Genomic DNA, 20864 nt, shown 5'->3' with positions numbered 1-20864 from the left:
CATCATCCCCCCCCCCCCCCACACACACACAAAGTTTAATTAGACATTTGATAGAAACTCAAAGTACAGGTTGAGTATCCCTCATTTGAGATGCTTGGGAAGTGTTTGGGTTTTGGATTATTTAATGTATTTTGGAATACTTGTATTTACATATAAAAATTAGGCATTGAGAAATAGATGCCTTTTCCAATAAAATTAGTATCAACGAAGTGGGTTTTGATTTTGCCATTATCACAATATACATGTTGAGTATCTCTTATCCTGAATGCTTGAAACAAGAAGTGCTTTGAATTTTGGATTTCTACCTGTTGTTGCATATACCTACATAGTGAGATGTCTACAAAGTAGACACGGGACCCAAGTTTAAACACAAATGTCATGTTTCATACACACCTTATACACATAGCCTAAAGGTAATATACTAATAGCCTAAAGGTAATACTAAAATAATTGTGTGCATGAAATAAAGTCTGTCCAGGCTATTTGGAAGATCCCTGGTACGAAACAGCCCAAGCTCTAAGATTAGCAGTAAGATCAGTTCCACAGCCATTACAAGTACAGTTGCTGGGGATATGAGAAAGGGCCTAAAATCATTTTATTCAGACAGGATTTTAAAGAAGGTTTTTAAAAATGAGCCAGAGGGTAGTGTATAGTGTTTTTAATTTTATTATCTGGTTCTAAGTGTTTTAAATGATCTTTATGTTTAATTCGATTTTAATATTTAGATGCTGTAGATTTTAAGTTGGTGCAGCAGATTAAATAGCTGAAAAGTCGGCAAATCGAATCTGGGGAGCGGGGTGAGCTCCCACTGTTAGACCCAGCTTCTGCCAACCTAGCCGTTCGAAAACATGCAAATGTGAGTAGATCAATAGGTACTGCTCTGGCAGGAAAGTAACGGCACTCCATATAGTCATTCCAGCCACATGACCTTGGAGGTGTCTATGGACAACGCTGGCTCTTCAGCTTAGAAATGGAGATGAGCACCAACCGCCAGAGTCGGAATAGACTAGACTTAATGTCAGAGGAAAACCTTTACCTTTATCTAGATTTTAAGTTGGATTAATTTTTAATGTTGTGAACTGCTTTGCATCTCAATTGATATAAAAGTGGGATATAAATATAATAACAACAACAAAAATCAATTGATTCATCAGAAAGCCAAGAGGTTACTATCTCAGACACCCTTATGAACAAATCCGGAGGATTTTGGAATTCCGATAAGGGATGCTTTAAGGAATGCTTAACTTGCAATACACTGTGTTCTTTTACTATCCACATCTGGAGTTAAGAAGTTCTTTTCCCAATAGACATCACAACACATCACTCACTGAAGTTAGCAAGTTGATTTTTAAAAGATGATAAGTATCAATCTCTTTCTATTAAACAAAACTGAAGCCAGCTCTTTGGTTTTCATGGGACATGAGCTGCAATCAAAGCAAAAGTTAATCTATTCTTAACAACTTTTGCCAGAGGATTATACTGATCAGAAGCACTGCTTACCTGATTTTACCAGCAGTTTTATCTATAGATTGTCTAATCTTCCTGGAAAACTGGAAGACTGAGGACAACAGCAATGTATCTCCCATAACCTGAAAAAATTAAAAAGACAATTAATACTGTTACTTACTTCTAAAAATTAAGATAGAATAGTGTTGCTTTTTCCCTCTGTACAAATTAGCTCAAGTACAGTCACTTTAGCTAAACCTCAGAACCATATTAAATTGAGTAAGGGGAGATGGGGCGGGGTATAAAAATAAAGTTGTTATTATTATTATTATTATTATTATTATTATTATTATTATTATTATTATTATTATTATTATTATTATTATTATGTTAATTGTAGCATCCCATGGCTCTCTGTAAAACCAGGATTTTTAACAATAATTCTTTCATAAACAACTCAATGTCAGCAAAAAGTACTATAACTTAACAAGTCAAGTATCTGCTTTAGGAACTGAAGAAGCAAATATACATGATCTGTATGACTTCTTATAAATGTGGCATATAGCTTTAATTATAACCCATATGCAGGTTATTGTTGGCTAAAAGTGAAAAGATGTCCTCCTTTTATCTCCCATGGGGATTCAATAGGATCTTCTAGAGCAGTGGTTCTCAACGTGTGGGTCCCCAGGTATTTTGGCTTACAGCTCCCACAAATCCCAGCCAGTTTACCAGCTGTTAGGATTTCTGGGAGTTGAAGGCCAAACAATCTGGGGAGCCACAGGTTGAAAACCACTATTCTAGAGTAACTTTTAAGGGTTAAGGGCACTGCAGAGGAAGACATCAGTAGCAAAGCTCAATTCTATAAGTAGAACTCTCCACTCTTCCAAAGAAGCAAGCCACTTACTTTGCCTATTCATCAATAGTTACCATTATCCTGCACACAATTAAGAATTTGATGCTAGCATTCTTAAGTTTTTACACTCTTTTTCCATTATTATACTTGTTAGAGCAAAGAAAACAAACATTATTTTTGAATGTTATATAAAATAACATACAGGAAAGTCTCACTTATCCAACATAGACGGGCTAGCAGAACGTTGGATAAGCGAAAATGTTGGATAATAAGGAGGGATTAAGGAAAAGCCTATTAAACATCAAATTACATTATGATTTTACAAATTAAGGACCAAAACATCAAGCTTTACAAAAAAAATCAACAGAAAAAGCAGTTCAATACACAGTAATGTTGTGTTGTAATTACTGTATTTATGAATTTAGCACCAAAACATCACAATGTATTGAAAACATTGACTACAAAAACAATGACTACTAAAAGACAGACTTCATTGGATAATATAGAACATTGGATAAGCAAAGGTTGGATAAGCAAGACTCTAGCGTAGTAGTAATAGATCAAATCGAATCAGAAATTAGAACAAAACCCTGTTTCATGTTATTTCTCTCCATTTTCTGATTTTTTTTCTTTTCTCTTGAATATTTCCCTCTTTCCTCATATAACCCATATGCAGGTTATTGTTGGCTAAAAGTGAAACGATGTCCTCCTTTTATCTCCCATGGGGATTCAATAGGATCTTCTAGAGCAGTGGTTCTCAACCTGTAGGTCCCCAGGTGTTTTGGCCTACAACTCTCAGAAACCCCAGCCAGTTTACCAGCTGTTAGGATTTCTGAGAGTTGAAGGCCAAAACATCTGGGGACCCTCAGGTTGGGAACCACTGCTCTAATAAATGCCTAAGATCATGTCAGAATATCTGACTTTTCTCATGTGATTGTGGGCACCAGTGGAGTGCTATTATACGGAGTGCTGTACTGGAATATGGATGGTCAGGGTCAAGCTCCTATTCTTCCATGAAATGTACTGGATTATACTAAACCTGTTACCTTCTTTCAGCCTGAATTACTTCAAAAAGTTGTGTGGGTACATTTAACTCACAGGGAAATATAAGTAACTATAATTAATAAATAATAATGATAAATAAATAGTAGTTATTTGTAATTAACACAGTTTTGTCCTCCCCCCCCCCCACCTTCACTCTTCATTAATGAATCAGAACATAAATGATCAAAAGATACCTCATCTTTCCCCACAAACAGTGACTCTAACTCAAACTGAAATTGCCAAGGGTTTTTTAAAAATGGGATATTCTGGGTTCTAGGATGGATTCATGCACTGTGCCTCTCCTAATCTATTGATTCTCTGGGACTTTCATTCAGCTCTTTATGTATACATAATGGATATTTACTTCATCCCTACTCCAGGTTCGACGACGTGTAATTGTTGGTGGCTCAGGTACATCTGCAGTCTGTGGTTTGGATTCACTCGGCCGGGAGTTCCCATCTGGCATTTTAACATTTACTACTGGAGGAATCTTCCTGAAGTTTAAGCTTTCGTCAAATACACGGTCAACTAGCTGGAATAATATAGATATAAATAATATAATTAGTGACAAGGCTTTAGGTTATAAAAGCAAGTAGAGAAACCCATTATGTGGCTCATCAATTGAAAGATTCTCTCAATGAAAGAACAAAAGAAATAAAATACATGGAGTATACCATTTTCATATATATTATAAGATAAACTATTTTGTCAAATTTCACCAAAAGGTTGCTATTTTAGCTAGAGAAAAATAAATATTTGTTTTAAAAAGGAAGAATAGCACATTCAATACTAATTATGTATTCTATAGTATACGTTACTGATGAATAGTAGAGAAATGGGACTCACATTATTTAGTAAACAAAGATATAAGTCAACATTACCTAACTCAGAGAAAATGCATATTTACATTAGCAGAGGCTTAGAAGCATAGCTAGGAAATAAAAAGAGACCAACATGAACACAGTAAAAAAATCATATTACAAATACTATGACACATTTAAAAATGATTACACCCTGTTACTCACAAAGATACAACAAAACATAATGTGATTAACCAAATAACATCTACAAGAGGTTAAAACACAACAACAGATAACTACACAATGCATGAAGAGAAAATATTCAGGGTTGGCATAATATATAGAGTAGAAAACGTATCTGTACTACACAAAGTTGTGAATTTTAGAACTCCTACCACTCATCTATTTCCTGAAGAAAATGAACAAATACTTTTAGTATTAACATAAACTCAAAAGAAATACTAACATATGACATGGAAAAAGTTGACACAGTTCCATCTAGTGTTTGGTAAAAAAAATCCTGAGTTCCATTCGTCAACTGATCCTGATAGTGCCTAACCAGTTCCTAACCCACCAGATAAGTGGGAACGTCGTGTTTTAAGGACAGACTCAAGCTGGCATAACTGCCTTATTTTACATATATAGATCTTTGTTGACACAAGTGATCAATTTATGTGAACTGTATAACATAGGCTAAAGTTTTACAACCCATCACTTCCATATTCAAGGTACATTCAGTGGTGAAGCTGCCCTAATATCTTGATTAGTGACCTAACTAGAAAACTCTCAAATTCTTGATAAAGCAAATGGTTGTATAAAATAATACTATCATCACCATTACCACTATTACTACTGCTGCTACTCCTTCTGCCTCTGCCCTCCTCTTCTCCTTTTGGTTTTCTCTTTTGAAATATTTTCCTAACTCCCCCCCCCCCCCCCGACTTCTCAATTCCTTATTGACAATGAGTTAAATTTGCAGTTCACACTTTCACCACTACCCAGAATTGTAGTAAAGCAGAACTGCACTCAGAAAGTGATGGTAGGTTAGGAGAAAGCTAATTATAGGGAGCATACAACACTTCTACTAAAACAGCTTCACTAGTTGCTGGTCCCAATTCAAGTTGCAGGTTATGACCTACAAAGCCCTAAATGGCTCGAGCCCTGCCTATCTTCGTGATTGCATCTCCCCCTGTGAACCGGAGTGGGCTCTAAGATCTGCTGGGGGAGGCCCTCTCGCTCCCGCTACCGTCATAAGCATGGTTGATAGGGACGAGGGAGAGGGCCTTCTCAGTGGTGGCCCCCTGACTTTGGAATGCCATCCCCAAAGAGATTAGGCAAGCCCCTACACTGTCCTCCTTCCATAGGCACCTGAAAACCTGGTGGTTCCAGCAGGTTTTTGAGAATGATTAGTCCCTAGGCCCTTCCTTTGGCCGTCAACTAGGATCCTGCTCTGCACTTTATCCACTTTCCTGGCCCTATGATACTCTGTCACACTAGCCTTTGCCTAGCCCTTCATAGCTGGCCAGGTTCATTCTGTAACTCTGGCCACTGGTATTTTAAACCCTCTGATGGAGTAAACTGAAACTGGATTTTAAATTTTTGTGGTTGTTTTAGTTGGATTGTATGTTTTTGTTTTATGACATTTAATTTTGTTGTATGGTTTTCCTTTTTGGCATTTGAATTTTTGCCTTATGTTGGAAACCGCCCTGAGTCCTGGGGGAGATAGGGCAGTATATTATTATTATTATTATTATTATTATAGAGGAGTTTTCCTATTCCTCTGAAGATCATGGGGACTCCATCCTTCCTAGCTCCAACACTATTCTGGAGGGTGCCTAATCTCACAGACCGCATTTCCTGGGATTTAGCATTTTAAAGTTCATTGCTGCAGTTATGCAGGAACTTTCTTGCTGCATTATTACTTGCTATCACTTTATAGAAGCTGTATTAAAGTGTGACCAGCATATGTGGATTTCTGTCTTTTTAAAAGACTATTCTAAAATCATACAAATTACAAAGCCAAAGGAACCTGTTAATTTCCTGTTCAACTGTTGTTTAACCTGCTAAAAAGTGTAACAAGTGTAACATCTTGTTTCATTTAATGCAGCCAAGCTGGTAATTTCATGTTGTCTAGAAAGTCTAGAGACAATTGTGCATTCCAATATCGTTTTACTAGTATGTTATTCCAAATCTCGAATGGAAAAGTGCTCCTCACTATTGACCTGCTCTTAAGAGTAGTTTTTCCAAGGAAATTGCCAACCCTGAAAACAAAATAAATAATTAAAGACAAACAGCAATATAAGGAACTTTGTGGATATTTAAGTGCACTTACTGGAGTTTGCAATAGCGACTTGAGCATGCAAGTTTGCATATAGAAACATAGAATATCAGAAAAGGCAAAGCAAACTACAGTATGAAACTATATTACTTTAGATTTATTAGTATATTACAAAGGGGAAACCAGTTTAGAATAAATGAGTATAAATTATTTTAAAAGAAAAAAAAATAGTAAAGCACAGGGCCATCTAAGCCCCCTAAAAGTGCAATGAACTTTATCTCACATATATTATTTCATAATATCTTTGTATAAACATGTGTATAATGATTTCTCCTTCACTGAAAAGCACTTCTTAGATACTACTCACTTGCATCTGAGGCTATGGTTTTTTTTTCAAAAAAACAAAAGCAAAAGATCTTATGATCATTTTTAAAGTGACAATTTGTTCACAGTGTGACTATTCTTGCATTGTTTGTATTAAGAAATGTCCTCATTAACTGCTGGAATTAATGTCTGACAATAAGTACTCTAATCTTAAAATCAAAAAGAACAAAATGCTGATAGTCATGCATATAAGAGTGGGATTAATTCAAGGCAATGCCAAAAGGACAAAGAAAAAGAAATAAAGAAAAAGAAGAACCTTATGCATTTCTCCATGAAGATCTCCTACCTCTTCTCTAGTGTCTATGGCAGAGCCAGGGGTGGTGGCAGCAGTGCTTACTGTGGTACTAGGAGCAGTGCCTGATGAAGTCACCGAATCTATCTCGCCTGCTACATCATTGATTTCCCGTGCGATGAGAGCGAGGTCTTGGCTTATCCTGTTAATGATTAATGCAGCATTATAGCCTAAATGAAATTCTTCTCAATCAATCAGCTTCAAAGCTCAGGGGTGTTTCTGTAGAATTCGAAACATGCTGAAGTTTCAAGATTTCTTCTCACATGACAATCAACATTACAATAAAATGTCTTCTTGTACAGCTCTAACACATACAACAGTAGCAACAAACAATGCTTTCTAGTTCTGCTAGTGACAATTAATCTCCTATAAATCCAATGCATTTACTGTCATCATACATTATTACAGTGTTTTCTAGCCCTAAATCCTTAATTAACAATTTTATCACTGAAGAATTTGATAGCTTTTTTATTTTGTCTATAAAAATGTTGAAATCAAATATTATACAAGCAGAGGAAAGTTATGCAACATAAATTTCCTATTCTCCCCACAAAGCCCCCTTCCAGCTGCTGTTTCGTGCTGATTTGGGGGAAGGAGTGTCCAAATTGAATGTTGCGATCTGTTCTATCAACGGAAAAAGCAAATAACTTACAATCTACAGAATGTGAGCTTATACATATTTTTCTTACAATTGTTCTTCCATGATTTCTGCTTAATTCCCTTTAATATATTACTCAGCCACATACCAGGTTTACTTCACAATATAATTAGATATCTCCACACTCAGTTGTCCTATTAATGTTTTCCATTATAATTAATTTTGTTTCTCCCTATTGTTTAATAAGTGTTTGCCATTTCAGAAAAAAAAATCTGCATTGTGTGTGTATTTTTCTGTAATTTCAAAAGAATACTTTAAAACACACACAAGCTTAATATTAACACTCTAGTGAATAAGGCTAGTATTTTAACCATAGGTTGCAATCCTTTCTATTGACAGTCTGCCCCAAATTTCTATGGTTAGCAGGAATCATGTCAGCTATGGTTCTGAAAAAAGCCCTTTGGATTCAAATATTATATTTTAATAGAAATACTTATTGGGTCTATTTTGCATATCAACTAATCATTTATTAAACATTTTCCAATAAGAATGTGCATGTCCTCGTTTGATAATCATATAAATTAGAACAATAAAGATAAACAGAAAAAATGCAACCCTGTTTCACCTTGGCTATTTTATCATACACCTCTTTTCTATGTGCAATGGATGCAGGAGTAAGCTTCTGACCTGTGCATATCCTCCAGAATTTCTTTCCTCAGCAGCAAAGGAGATGATTCAAACTTTAATTAATATGATCCTCCTTGGCTTAATCTACACTGGCTAAATAATGTGTTCTTACCTCCATTCTAGTCCTGTTTGGAACACAGTGTTCCTCTCCTTCTGACATGAACATATTTGTTTTTGATGCCTGAAGATCTTAAGCCATTTTTAAAAAACAAAGTCCAGTTCGTTCCATTGTTTGTTACCGCCCTCCCCCAAATAAACTGTTTGACCCTTGAATAGGAGGATTAGGTGGAATCTGGGGTGGAGACAGAATAGTGGGTGGTTACTGAAGTCACATTATTGTTCCCACCACAGAAATGTAGCTTCCATGTTTGTACTGGCATTCAGAAAATATGCTGTGGCCTTTTGGGGGATTAGATGTTTGTATGCACATATTTTCAGGTATGTACATATTCCCTCCATTCTCTATTGGTTCCATTTTATAGAAGAAAGGGTGGACATCAGAATAAAAGGAAAACAAAGCTTATTTGATTAAATGTGTTGCACAAATCCCCCCAAAACATCCTGCACCTGCTGCAGTCTTGCAACCAGATATAAACATATATGGTAATTATATGCACACAGTACAAACAGCCCCTTGCACCAATGTGGTTACATAATGGGGTTTCCAGGTGGTTTTCCAAACTGACTTCAGTTTGGATTAAAACAGGTGTGTGTGGCAGCAAAGTGATCAAACCAGGGCAGGGATTCTATGGAATGGAATTGGGATACAGCCCTTGTGTACATTCTGCCCTTGTGATCTTATTGAATGTACAAGGAAAAGAAATGTTTCTGTTGTCTGCTCTAAACTGTGATATAGTCACAATGGAAAATTTGCATGTGATATTTTAAAAAAACTGAAACTATCGAGTTCTACCAAAGTATACATCAAAGTTGCACTTCATCATAAAATATAATTAAGAAAAGTTCTAACTTTATGCTTCAATATTCACACCTTCGATATAATTTTTTTTAAAAAAAATTACAATAATGCCAACTTTTCTGGTGCTAATTAATTATCAATTTACTCCCATCCTTACTTTGATGTTCCCCTTCATTTTCGTTCCATATCCCTGATCTGGAATATAAACTCTGTAAACAGGACATTTAGCAAGCCTCCTAAAACGAACTCATTTTATTACCTATAGTGTCACATTTACTTGGTTTAAAAAAATAATAATAATCTAGATTAATTGCAGCTTGATATGTGCTGAGAACACAAGATGCTGCTATTAATTTCTAAATTTATGTTTATAATGGCTATAGAGGTGTGGGACAAGTGTGGCAGCCTGAGGCTGTGGTGGCATCTTGCTACTATGGTTCCAGGTTCAGTATCTGATTCTCCAGGTAGGGCAGGAAAAGTTCCTCTCTGAAACCTTGGAATACTCTCTATCAGTCACTGTCAACAATAGTCAGGAGGATCAATGCACATGTGTCAAATGCAAGGCCTGTGGGCCAAATGCAGCCTGTTACATAATTTTATATGACTTGTGTGTCTTTCAATGCCAGGGAAACACAGTTACATTTATTCAATCTTATAACGTCCCTTTGAAGTCAACTACAAAGCTGATTGTGGCCCTCGGTGAAAATGAGTTTGACACCCCTGGACCAATTACCTGACTCAGTATAATGTGGCATCCTTTTTTCCTATGATATGTGAACAGAGTCAGATTGTATTAGGAAAAGTTTTGCCCTAGATTTCCAACTGAATGAAAAATATAATGCTTCTGTATAAGACCTATTAATAAAGTCTATTATCCAGAAGAAAATACACAAGCTAGAAACCTACTCCTAAAAAGATTTTCTGACTTGTCACTGGATTAATTACCATACTCATGTGATTCTAATGCACACGTTTGTTTTTTGGGGTTTTTTTGCTAAATGGCCCTGCCAAAATTGGGAGTGCTCATTAGATGCGCATAATACGGTAGCGGGCCTCCCTGCTCGCTACAATCTGCAGCCTCCTTGGCTTGCTGGGGCCGTCGCCTCACCAGGACTGGCTCCCTCACCAGCTGGTCATCAGAGGCCCCAGGAGCCAAAGAGGAAGAGATGAAGACAGCTCTGGAGGAGGAGGAGCCTCTTTGGTTCCTGCAGTGAGCACTGAGCAGGCAAAACAGCCAGCAAAGTGGCAAGCCGGCAAAGCAACGATTGGCCCCAGAAGCCAAGGAGGAAGAGGCAAAAGCAGCAGAAGAAGTGCCTCCCTGGCTCCTGGAGCCCACGGCGAAGGGCCAGAAAGAGTGCCTGTGGCCTGTGGCGAACAGCCAGCCATTGCAGCCTGGGGCCCACAGTGAGCCGCCAACCAAGGTCCACAACTGCCTTCATATCTTCCTCCTTGGTTTGCTGGGGCTGCTGCTTAGCCAGGGTAGACTCCTTCGCTAGCCACAGGAACCAAAGCGGGGAAGGAAGAGCGGAGGAAGTGGAGAAGGCGGCCTCCTTCGTGCTGGCCCAGCTCAACAGAGTCAACTTTCGCTCCACCACCAGAGCTCCTTTCCTTCCTTCTCTCTCTCTTCCACGCTTCCTTCTCTCTGCCTTTTCTTTCTTGTACCTTCTTTCCATTTTCTTTCCCTCTCTTTGCCTTTTCTTTCAAGGCTCCTTTCTCCCCTTCCTTCCTGTACCTTTTTTATTCTCTTTCCCACTCTGCCTTTTCTTTCAAGGCTCTTTTTCCTCTTCTTTCTTGTACCTTCTTTACATTTTTTTTCAGCTGTGCATTACATTTGCGAACAAATCTTTTTTTTTGGTTTCAGGTGTGCATTAGATTTGATGGTGCACTAGATTCAGTTAAATATGAGTAATGCGGTGCTGGCTATTTTTATCTTAGTATTCATTCCTTTAAAGCCAACCTTGCTATTTCTTCCCGATGTGCAGTCCAATCCCGAATGTAGTCTTCCTGTTCCTTTATCCTATGCTTGAAGATATTGCTAGCTTGTGTTGGTGTTCCAGAGCTCTGAAGCCGAGTAGTTTTCAGGGCTGGAGAAGTACGTAGACGGGCATGTTTAGGAGAATTACGGTTTGATCCAAATTCATCTTCTGAGGTGGAAGCATAATCAGTAGGAAAGCGCCTCCATCTTGAATTTACTAAATTAGTTTAATTATTAAAAAAGAAATATTATTGTATCTATTGGCAGAAAGAGAGTTATCATTTCAGAAACATTGTCACAGTTGCTTAATTCCAAACCCAAAGTACTGCACAAAAAAGTGTTTTCTAACTACAGTTTTAAAAAACAAAGCTACTATAAATGTGTTAAAACAAAAATTGCTAGTTTACAGAATGCGAAAAGTGAATCCCTTTGTACAATGATGAGTTTAAAAAGTAGAAATGTTATCAGTCTTCTAACTAAACCATGATGTTTGAACCCAAATCACTGTCCTTCATACAGTGACCCTGTACCTTTTATGCCATTTTTCCCATCGTCAAAATAATTGAAATCTACATTAGAAAGGTTTAAAGTCTGGTTTAGATACCTAAGATGATATTCAGTAACCAGTATAAGAGGAAATTTTAATTGTAATCATGGTCTAATGCAAAATGTTTATTTTTAGTCAGAAACAGAGGTCTGCATGAATGTATTTTACTTTTAGATGACATTTCAAATGACATCCAGACTACAAAGAACATGAACCCTAGAAAATATAACAATGCCCAAGGAGTCTGGGAGAACTGAAACATCAAGTACCAGTTATTACTATTAAATGGAGCTCTGAATGTCAATTATCTTGGACTTTAGTTAGTATTTAATATACAAACTAATATGAAATAACATTTAAGCCACAAGTGTCAAACAGAAGGCCCATTGACAGAATTCAGTCTGCCACATCACTTATCTGGGCCCACAAGGCTTTCAATGTCATGACAACATAGTTATTTCTACAGTCTTACAATTATGAATGGCCCTTTGGGCTGATGTGACCCTCGGTGAAAAATGAGTTTGACACCCTTGATTTAAGTAATTAACATTTGTAGTAAGAGCTTTTAAAAGCAGACTGCAGGCATTAGAGCACAATTCAGATCAGCACTTTAACCTTTTGCTCCTACTGCAATCTCCATCTGAGAGGCGGCTTTCACATTCACATTGGAAAAAACTAATTGAAGCTAAAGGGCTCAAATCTTGACCAGGATCTCAGGAGCTGCCAAAATCTAAAGGATTTCTATTCCCATATTTAGTTTTTAAAAGGTCATTAATCTAAACTACAAGTTGTACAATCAAAATTCCACCTATTTGCACTTCTTCTAACTTTAAAATGTTTAATAATAATGTGGAATTGAAATGGTACATCTTCTTCCAGCAGAGGCTGGATACATACACTAATCAGGATACTTATAAATGTTTTAGTTCATATTTTATTGAAAATTTAAACAATAGAAAACAAAATTGCTGCATGTCAGAGAGATGCTTTTGAGTGAGAAATATTACAATAAATTCTTAATTGTGCAGCTTATGAATACAGAATACAGCTATTTTACAATCCAGTCAAAGAATGAAAAATACATATTTCAATATCTTGAAGCTCACATGCAGGTTCTAATAAGCCTGATTTTGAGGTGTTTTGTTTTTTTGACTGCTAAAAAGCACATTAAATTGAATAAACAAAAAAACCCCATTTTTCCTAAAGACATGCAAAACCAGAATCACTGAGGGCTAAAGAAAAAATATGATATGGGTCCAATTGCTTTCTTTAAAGTGAACTTTAATTTGAAGTCTATGTTTTTATCCCAGCTTCAAACAGTTTAAATACTGACAATGGCAAAACCAATCTTTTAAAATATAACAATGTTATCAATGTATAACTAGTCTTGGAACCCATCGTTGTACAACATGGGCATTTAAGGTAAGAAATAAATGATAATTATTCAGAAGTGAAATTTTAGATACAAAATATGATTTCTAGTACTCTACCACTGTAAGTTTCAAGAGCAGGATCTGGGTCTGGGAGAAGACGGTATGCCTCTGTGTATAAAATATTTGTTTATCATGTTAATGAAGACATATAAACACAAAGCATTTCTTAAAAATATATAATAATTAACTTAATTCCACCAATAAAATAAAGATGTGGAATAAAGTTAAATGTTTATTCTAACGTATTAAATTATTGGAATTGAATAAATTTTGAAAATCCAAATCTATAAATAAAACACAATGAACAGAAGGCACAAACTAATCTAAGTAATAAAATGTCAAAATGTAAAACATTTCAAGACTCAAGACATTTAAAATGCTCCAAAGCTCTACAGCAGAACTTTAAAAATGACATGATGAACCGTGTTTCTTTTTTAAACAGCAATAATGTAGCTACTACTTCTATGAAATATTAGAAGATTTCCTATGAAAAGTGTCTGTGGTTAAAAAGTAATCATGGAGATAAATATGAATTACTGATGACTTCATCTTTATAAAGTATGATCTGTCTTTTGTTTCATAGCTATATATTAAGCATTTATACTGTAAATATATTTCTCCATTTTCCCCCTTAAATATTTTGGTATAATTATCCCAATAACTGAGTAAACAACTTTAGTTTTCTGAAATATACCGAAAAATGAATTGTGTATCTAAAAGGTTTAATGGTACCCCATTGACTCACATCTCATTCACAAACATAAACTTAGTTTAAAAGTTCGGTTACTGATTTTGACTTATGAACAATCTAAGGTAAGCATATTTCCCAAGTCATAGTCCAATGCTTAAACCACTACACTATGCTGACTCCGTTACTCACATAATATTAATTACACATGCTGCATTCACAAACAGAATGGAGCTGGGCACCCTGCTGTTGATCCCAGTCCAAGGTCACATGAAATTGCTGACTACACCTTGTGATTCTCAAGTTAGAGATCAATACTTATAAAGGAAAAAAGTACATGTTGTGTGTGCCTTATATGAAGTGCTTGGGTTTTTTTTTAAATTTTGGAATATCTTTGTATACATAATGAAATATCTTGGAAAGGGAACCCGAATCTAATCTTGTAATTTGCTTATGTGAAATGATTTTATACAATATTTTGTGTATGAAACACAGTTTATGTACACTAAACCATAAGAAAGCAAAAGGTGTTACTATCTTAGCCACTCCTGTAGACAAATTTGGAGTATTTTGGAGTTCATATTTCTGGTTAAGGGATGCTCAAACTTTTTATGCATAAATTGTTCTCTGCAAACTTGAATGGCCACTGTGAATGGGAGTAGAGAAGCATGGCCAATTCTGAAGTGTTGCAAATCTGTTCTATGATGCATTTTCATGAAATGCATGCACAACACAGGCAATGTCATCTGCTCAATCTCCCTTTTGGCATGATAAATCAGAACAAGAAAGAGGCTGTTCTACACACTTTCTTTGACTCCAGATAAAAAATCAGTTCCCCCAAAATGACACTATGCATCAATATACACATGGATGCTGGGAAGTAGAAAATGAATATTGAGTTACTTGCTGTTGCACCCAGAAGCTTACCTCCATCACTTACAATGATGAGCAAAATGGCATTTAATATGTTTTAAAGTTATTTAAAATGTGTTTCTGCATTAATATGTAATTATTACCAATAAATATGAAGTATTGAATTTTGGATAAAGCATCTTCTTCCAAATGCTTGTTATTTCTTAGGTCAACCAACAGTAGTCAATCAGATGATCACAAATCTAACACAATTATAGCAGATAACAGAAAAAATGCTGGGTTTTGCACCTAAACTTCTAAAGAGATCATGCTAATATTAAGAAGCAATTATGCCCACAGAAGAAATTATAAAGTGAACATTTATTGATCATTTTGTTAGCAGTGTCTCAAGAGGAAAAACCCACCAACCTTTCTAGAAAAGAATTTGGCCATAAAGTGGTTCATTTCATATTACAATTAACAACAATAAAATTTATGTCATTATCATATTATACAGTTTAAGTATCCCTTATCTGAAATGCTTAGTAGCACAAGTGTTTTTTATTTCTGATTTTGAAATACATATTGTTGCACATAAATTATCTTGGAGATAGGGCCAAAGTCTAAATACAAAACACAGTCTAAAGGTAATTTTATACACAATCTTTTTAAATGATTTGTGCATGAAACACACTTTCTGTACATTGAACAATCAGAAAGCAAATGTATCAGTGTCTCAGCTACTCATGTGGACCATTTTAGATTTTGGAATATTTTGGATTTCAGAATTCTGGATAACGGATGATCAACCTGTATTATAAATGTTACTGAAATATTTTTTGTTTAAATTGTTGTTATCAATAAAAACAGTACTGAAAGACCAAAGTAATGAATTACGAAATAATGTCAAAAAAACTGCCATACCTGATGGAGAATTATGCGTTGATGATATTGATTTGGATTTGGAGTCTGACAGGCGAGAAATACTGTTAGCTCTAATTCTAGGAGAAACTTTAGTACTATCTGCTGGAGGTGTTAGTCTAATGCCATTTCTAATTGCAGCATCTGCCGTTCGAGATGAGGCAGTGCTTCTAGTCATTGTTGCTTCAGAGTCACTTCGTGCAGATAAAGAACCGAGTCTATTTCTACGTGGCTGAGCAAGCAAGTCAATTCTTGAAATATTTCTCCTTCCTGATGGAGGCTTTGATGTAGAACTTGTAGTAGACACTTCAGAGGCTACTGAAGCTTTGTCTGCATCTGCAAGCTCACTATCTGAAACTTCCCCAAGTCGCGCTCTACGTAACAGAGAAGTCCTTGTGGGTCGAGGCCTTGGAAGAGTAGTTGATTTACTGAACTGACCAGTTGATACTGGGGAAGATTTCAACTTTGCTATTTTAATGCCTTCTGTTTTGGAGTGCAAGTGTTCATCTGCTGAGGTAAAAGGTGTCCTTCCATGTGATTTGCCAGAGCATGTTTCCTGGTCAGAAGACAAAATATCAGAAATAGCAGAATGAGGTACACTAGAAGTTTGGTCATCATCTGTTAAATCTACTGAAGGTTGCCTTATTCTTCCACTGCTCTGTACAATCTTACGTGCATCTCCTCTTGAACCAGCTTCCAAAGAACGACTTTTTGTTTTCTTTTCAATTTTGTCTCTAGCACTTGTAGATGATGACTTTAAAACATCCTTTGCCGGAGAACCAGTGGAACACCTATCTTTATAGAGAGTTGTAAAGCTTTTGCGCTTCTGAGTGGTTTTTCTTTCACTGTCTCCGGTGACTAGACTAATTGTACTAGCAGTATCCACATCTGATTCAGGTGAAATAGAATTATCTCTATTATAGCTGGGAGTCTCGGGTCCTTCATCTATTTTGTTATCTTCACGTAGCTTAGCTTCAAGAAAAGCCATTACAGCTTCAGTATCTTTTAATATTAATGTTGTATCTAGACTGGAATCTGTTTCAACTGACTCACTTTTCTCACTTATTCTAGTGGTGGTTGTTAAAGATAATGATCCTGGAGCAGTTGCTGTTTCTTTATTAATATGAGGGATTAGTTCTATGGGTATGTTTGTGCTTGGTTTATCTATAGTAAAACTGCCCTGCCTCACCAATGGCTTAGATGTTTCTTTCTTGTCTCCACTAAATCCTTTTGCAGCTTGACATTTTGATGTTTCCTCTGGTTTTCTTCTTTTCCCTTCACTTTGTACAGTCTTAGTGTCTGTTTTGCCAGCACTACGCCCAGGTGCCTTTTCTTTATTATCTATTTTATGGGAAACGGAAGATTCCTCCTTCTTCTTTTCAATCTGATTTGTAGTTTTTGCAGAAGATAATTTAGTGGGAACCCAATGTGTTGCCTCATTTTGCTCCTGCTGCTGAATTTTAGCCAAAGCTTGTTTCACAACTGATGTTTCCTTGCCATTTTGACCTGAAGGGAAACAACTGTTAGATTGAAAAAATGTCTTGTCTGCTTTAGGAGAAAGGCCATTCATTGTTTTGCTTGCTTTCATTGGGATTTTATCAATAGCTTGGCCTATTTCTTTTTGAGTATGAGTTGGAGTTTCCTTCTCCTGTAGTTCAGTATCTTGTTTTTCTCCTATCTCTGATCTCTGAGGGGTTGAAACTTTTGTCCTTTGCCCTTCTATGACATTTTCTTCCTTTGGCAGTTGTGGAAGTGTTCGCTTCTTTCGATCTCCTTGGCTATTCAAAGAAGCAGCTGAACCTGTACTTCGAACTGATAGGCCAGATTCACTTATATCGGTGTCTAAAAATTATACACAAAAAGAAGAGAGAAAAAACCCACCAAGCCATATCAATAAAACTCTAAAAATGTTACAAATGACACATTTTGTTTTTGTTGCTTGCATCTTTCAGATTAATTTTAAAACCATACTACAACAAATTTATACACAAACAAATTAATGAAATGATGATCGTTACATTTGTTTCTAGCTAAGTCAAGTGCATTTAGGTGAGGTGGCTGGGCTCTGCTACATGTTCATTCCTGCACATATTCACCCATACACATGGACCAAAAATGAATATGATAGAGGACAGGTATTACAAAAGTACTGCCATCATAAAAGCAGCAATCCTTTCCATTGCATTTCCTCCCCTCCTTCATTCTGCTCTTTCTGTCCACCCCAAAGTCCCATTTACCACCCACCCGTCTCCCCCCCCCCCACACACACACAAGTGAACAAATACATTCTTCCTCAAGAACCTCTATCCCATTCCCTTCCCCACTGCCTGCCCACCCACTCATGTAAACACATTAATATGCAAATAAAAATGTGCATGCCCTCTCTCCTAATGTTCTTGTTGTCCTATACCCTCCTCCTCTGCCTGCCCCCATGATGGAGTGAATGCACAACTCCACCAGTTTGATTCCCCCCCCCCCAATTTTACTGAAAATTAAACCAAACTTATCTGAGAACAGCTGAGATGGACAATTGTGTTATTAAAATTAAAAATGGCATAAGATAGCTTCAGACGCAACAAAATGCAATCCGCAAATAATCAAATATTTCAAGGTTCAATCTGGAAATGTGAAGGGACGACTGTCCTCATTATTCAAAATGATTTCAATGGGCCTTACATGAAATTAACTTAATTTAGATAATATAATCCATGTAGAAGTCTCTGATAAAAGTTTTATTTAAGCAATAGTCACTTAAGGTCAACGACTCAGCAAAGCAACACATAACCATTCCCTGATGTTACAGCCGAAGCAGAAAGGAACTACTTATAGTACCATTTTCTAGATGAGCAGGAGCTAATGTCTCCATTCGTACTTCACTTTCTTCATGTTTCGTATGGTTAGCAGCCAGACTAGCCCACTGTGACACCCAGCGTTTGCTTCCAGACACACCAGTGTTTTCCTGATAAGACAATTAAAGTGCAGAAATTACATTTACATTTTTACAATATAATTCATTATTCCACCTTGAATTGAATATTTTCCAATGCTTTCATCACCAGTTCAAGGGTATGACATGAACAATGCATAAGAATAAAAATACCACAATAAACATCTTCTACTGGATTAAAATACAGCAAAGATGAGGATGGGCCTGGTTGTTCTAAAACAGGCAAAATGGCACCACGCAAAGGCAATAAGATAGCAGGTTAAATTCCAGCCTGGCCCAATCAACTATAACTAATTTCAATCCAAAGAATACAGTTGAGAAAAAGGAGAGCGCAGGATGGATAGGAGGGGAAATCAGCAAGGTACGAATGGCTACAACTATATGATTAGGCTATATGAAGTCTGCTTGACAACAGTCCACTTATGAGAAACTAGTATGGGTTCTAATTTGGTCAGATGCCTGGAATTTTCAAGCAGCTGGCAACAATATGCTGGAAGTGTCAACTGCACTGCCTGAATCTCTTCATTATTCCATCAAACCTTGCTGTGCAAGTACAAACAGGGTGTGTGATGAAAAGGCACCTTAGCTGAATAGGTATGTTACAGGACAACAGTTTTTTTAAAAATATGGGGGTGTTCTATATAATTTTAAAACAGTATTTGTATTGCCTACACCAGCCTTTCCTAACTTGTCCTGGTCTGGTATCCTATAAATTGTGGTTAAGATAAGTAATAATAACATAATCCTTAGGCTTTTCCTGATTATGTTTCCCAGTAATGATGAACAAATCTAAGCATATTTCTTTGTTTCACCATAGCAATATATGATATTTTAAAAGTATTTGCAGTTTCAGTAAAAAGATTTCTCTTACAAAATAGGTTGGTACTCACCTATTTTGTTCAAGGTAGTCCAATTTAACCGTATAGAGAACTGTAACTACTATAGCTGTTTATACTAAACTGATTTTAAAAAATCTGGAAAAACTAAAGGACCCAGTATCTGCTGTGTAAATGTGGTGATGCCCATACTTGCCATTTTGTCATCAAACAGGACGTGTGAGTGCATTAGATCCTTTTTATCACAGATTGTAGAATATTATTGGATTTCTCAAAAGAGCTGTTGTATAATTTGTAACCAATGGTCTGACCCATCACTTCAAACTATGATTAGACTGTGATTAGGAAAATTATGCATGAGACATCTGTGTGTATACCAGGAAGCCATAGGAAAAGAAAGGAAGTATGGATATGGAGTGTGTGAAGCTTCCATTATTTCCTCAGAAATAATGACGGAAATAGTATTGATACTAATAAACAACATCTTAATAGTAGTCTCAGAATACTGAGAACACATAATCTTGAAAGTTTTTAAAGTATTTCCAGGTTTATTGTTAAAAGCTGGTATGTTGTTTAAATCTGCAGTTATAAAAAGGAAAAATGTCCACTCAAGGATCCAAAAAAAGTAAATGATATCCATATGTATCTTTCAAATCGGGATAGTGCTGATTATTCCACCTACTTATTTAGCATGTGTGAAAGAGCCAAGTATTAGAAATAGAAGTAAAAGTATCAAAGTAAAAGAATGAGAAGTTGCATACTAGTAATTATAGTTCTTTGAGTGGTCATCTGTGATTTCATATTTGATTTATTTGTGCTTCACACTGCATTGTTTGGGACATTCTAGAGCAATGACATAAGCAATTTTTGAAGTAACTCTACCCACCTAACCCTTAGTTTCATGGATGTTGCAGCAAGAGCATCCAAGGACTGAAGGACAGCACATGCTTGTGTAGGGTTGTGTGAGTTCACATGATCACCCAAAGAACCATATCTACAAGGATGCAACCTATTCTTTTTTCTTCTTGAAGATCTCTGTGACTCACACACTGGTAAGCTACAAACCATAGGTGGTATAACTGCCATGCCACAGATGGAAGAAAATACTGTATAGTTCTCTCAGAAAGTTATGTCAAACAAGAAAACACAAAGAACTCTATTCTCCCTCCTTTGTTCCCTCAGTCCCCCACTCCTGTTTACTGTCGGTCCACGTGGTCTCTTCCTCTCCCTCTCCGTTGTCTCTCCGTTGACCCCTGCTCGCCGATCCTTGCCGCCCCGACCGTTTCGTTGGTTCTTCAATACTAGGGCTGGTGAGCTGTGCCGTCCGTCGCCTTCTCTCCGCGCTGCCGTGGCTCCTTCTCAGT

General features: G+C 36.5%; 1 protein-coding gene across 13 annotated transcripts in view; it reads right to left on the bottom strand.

The window, feature by feature from the left end:
• Positions 1-20864, bottom strand: part of cep170 (centrosomal protein 170) — a 143286-nt gene that overhangs the window by 14285 nt on the left and 108137 nt on the right. For 5 of the 13 annotated variants that reach the window (XM_062974949.1, XM_062974977.1, XM_062974993.1 and 2 more), the window contains 7 exons: positions 18550-18676; positions 15721-17559; positions 13314-13364; positions 11259-11493; positions 7062-7239; positions 3708-3875; positions 1501-1589 (listed from right to left, as the gene is read on the bottom strand). In XM_062974949.1, coding sequence (XP_062831019.1) covers positions 1501-1589; positions 3708-3875; positions 7062-7239; positions 11259-11493; positions 13314-13364; positions 15721-17559; positions 18550-18676 — 2687 coding nt within the window. The remainder of the gene's footprint in view (positions 1-1500; positions 1590-3707; positions 3876-7061; positions 7240-11258; positions 11494-13313; positions 13365-15720; positions 17560-18549; positions 18677-20864) is intronic. The other 8 variants (XM_062974980.1, XM_008117433.3, XM_062974962.1 and 5 more) reach the window with 6 other exon arrangements.

The sequence above is a fragment of the Anolis carolinensis genome, chromosome 1, assembly GCF_035594765.1.
Source record: "Anolis carolinensis isolate JA03-04 chromosome 1, rAnoCar3.1.pri, whole genome shotgun sequence".
NCBI classification, from domain to species: Eukaryota; Metazoa; Chordata; class Lepidosauria; order Squamata; family Dactyloidae; genus Anolis; species Anolis carolinensis.
This window is presented reverse-complemented; position numbering and strand designations above follow the sequence as displayed.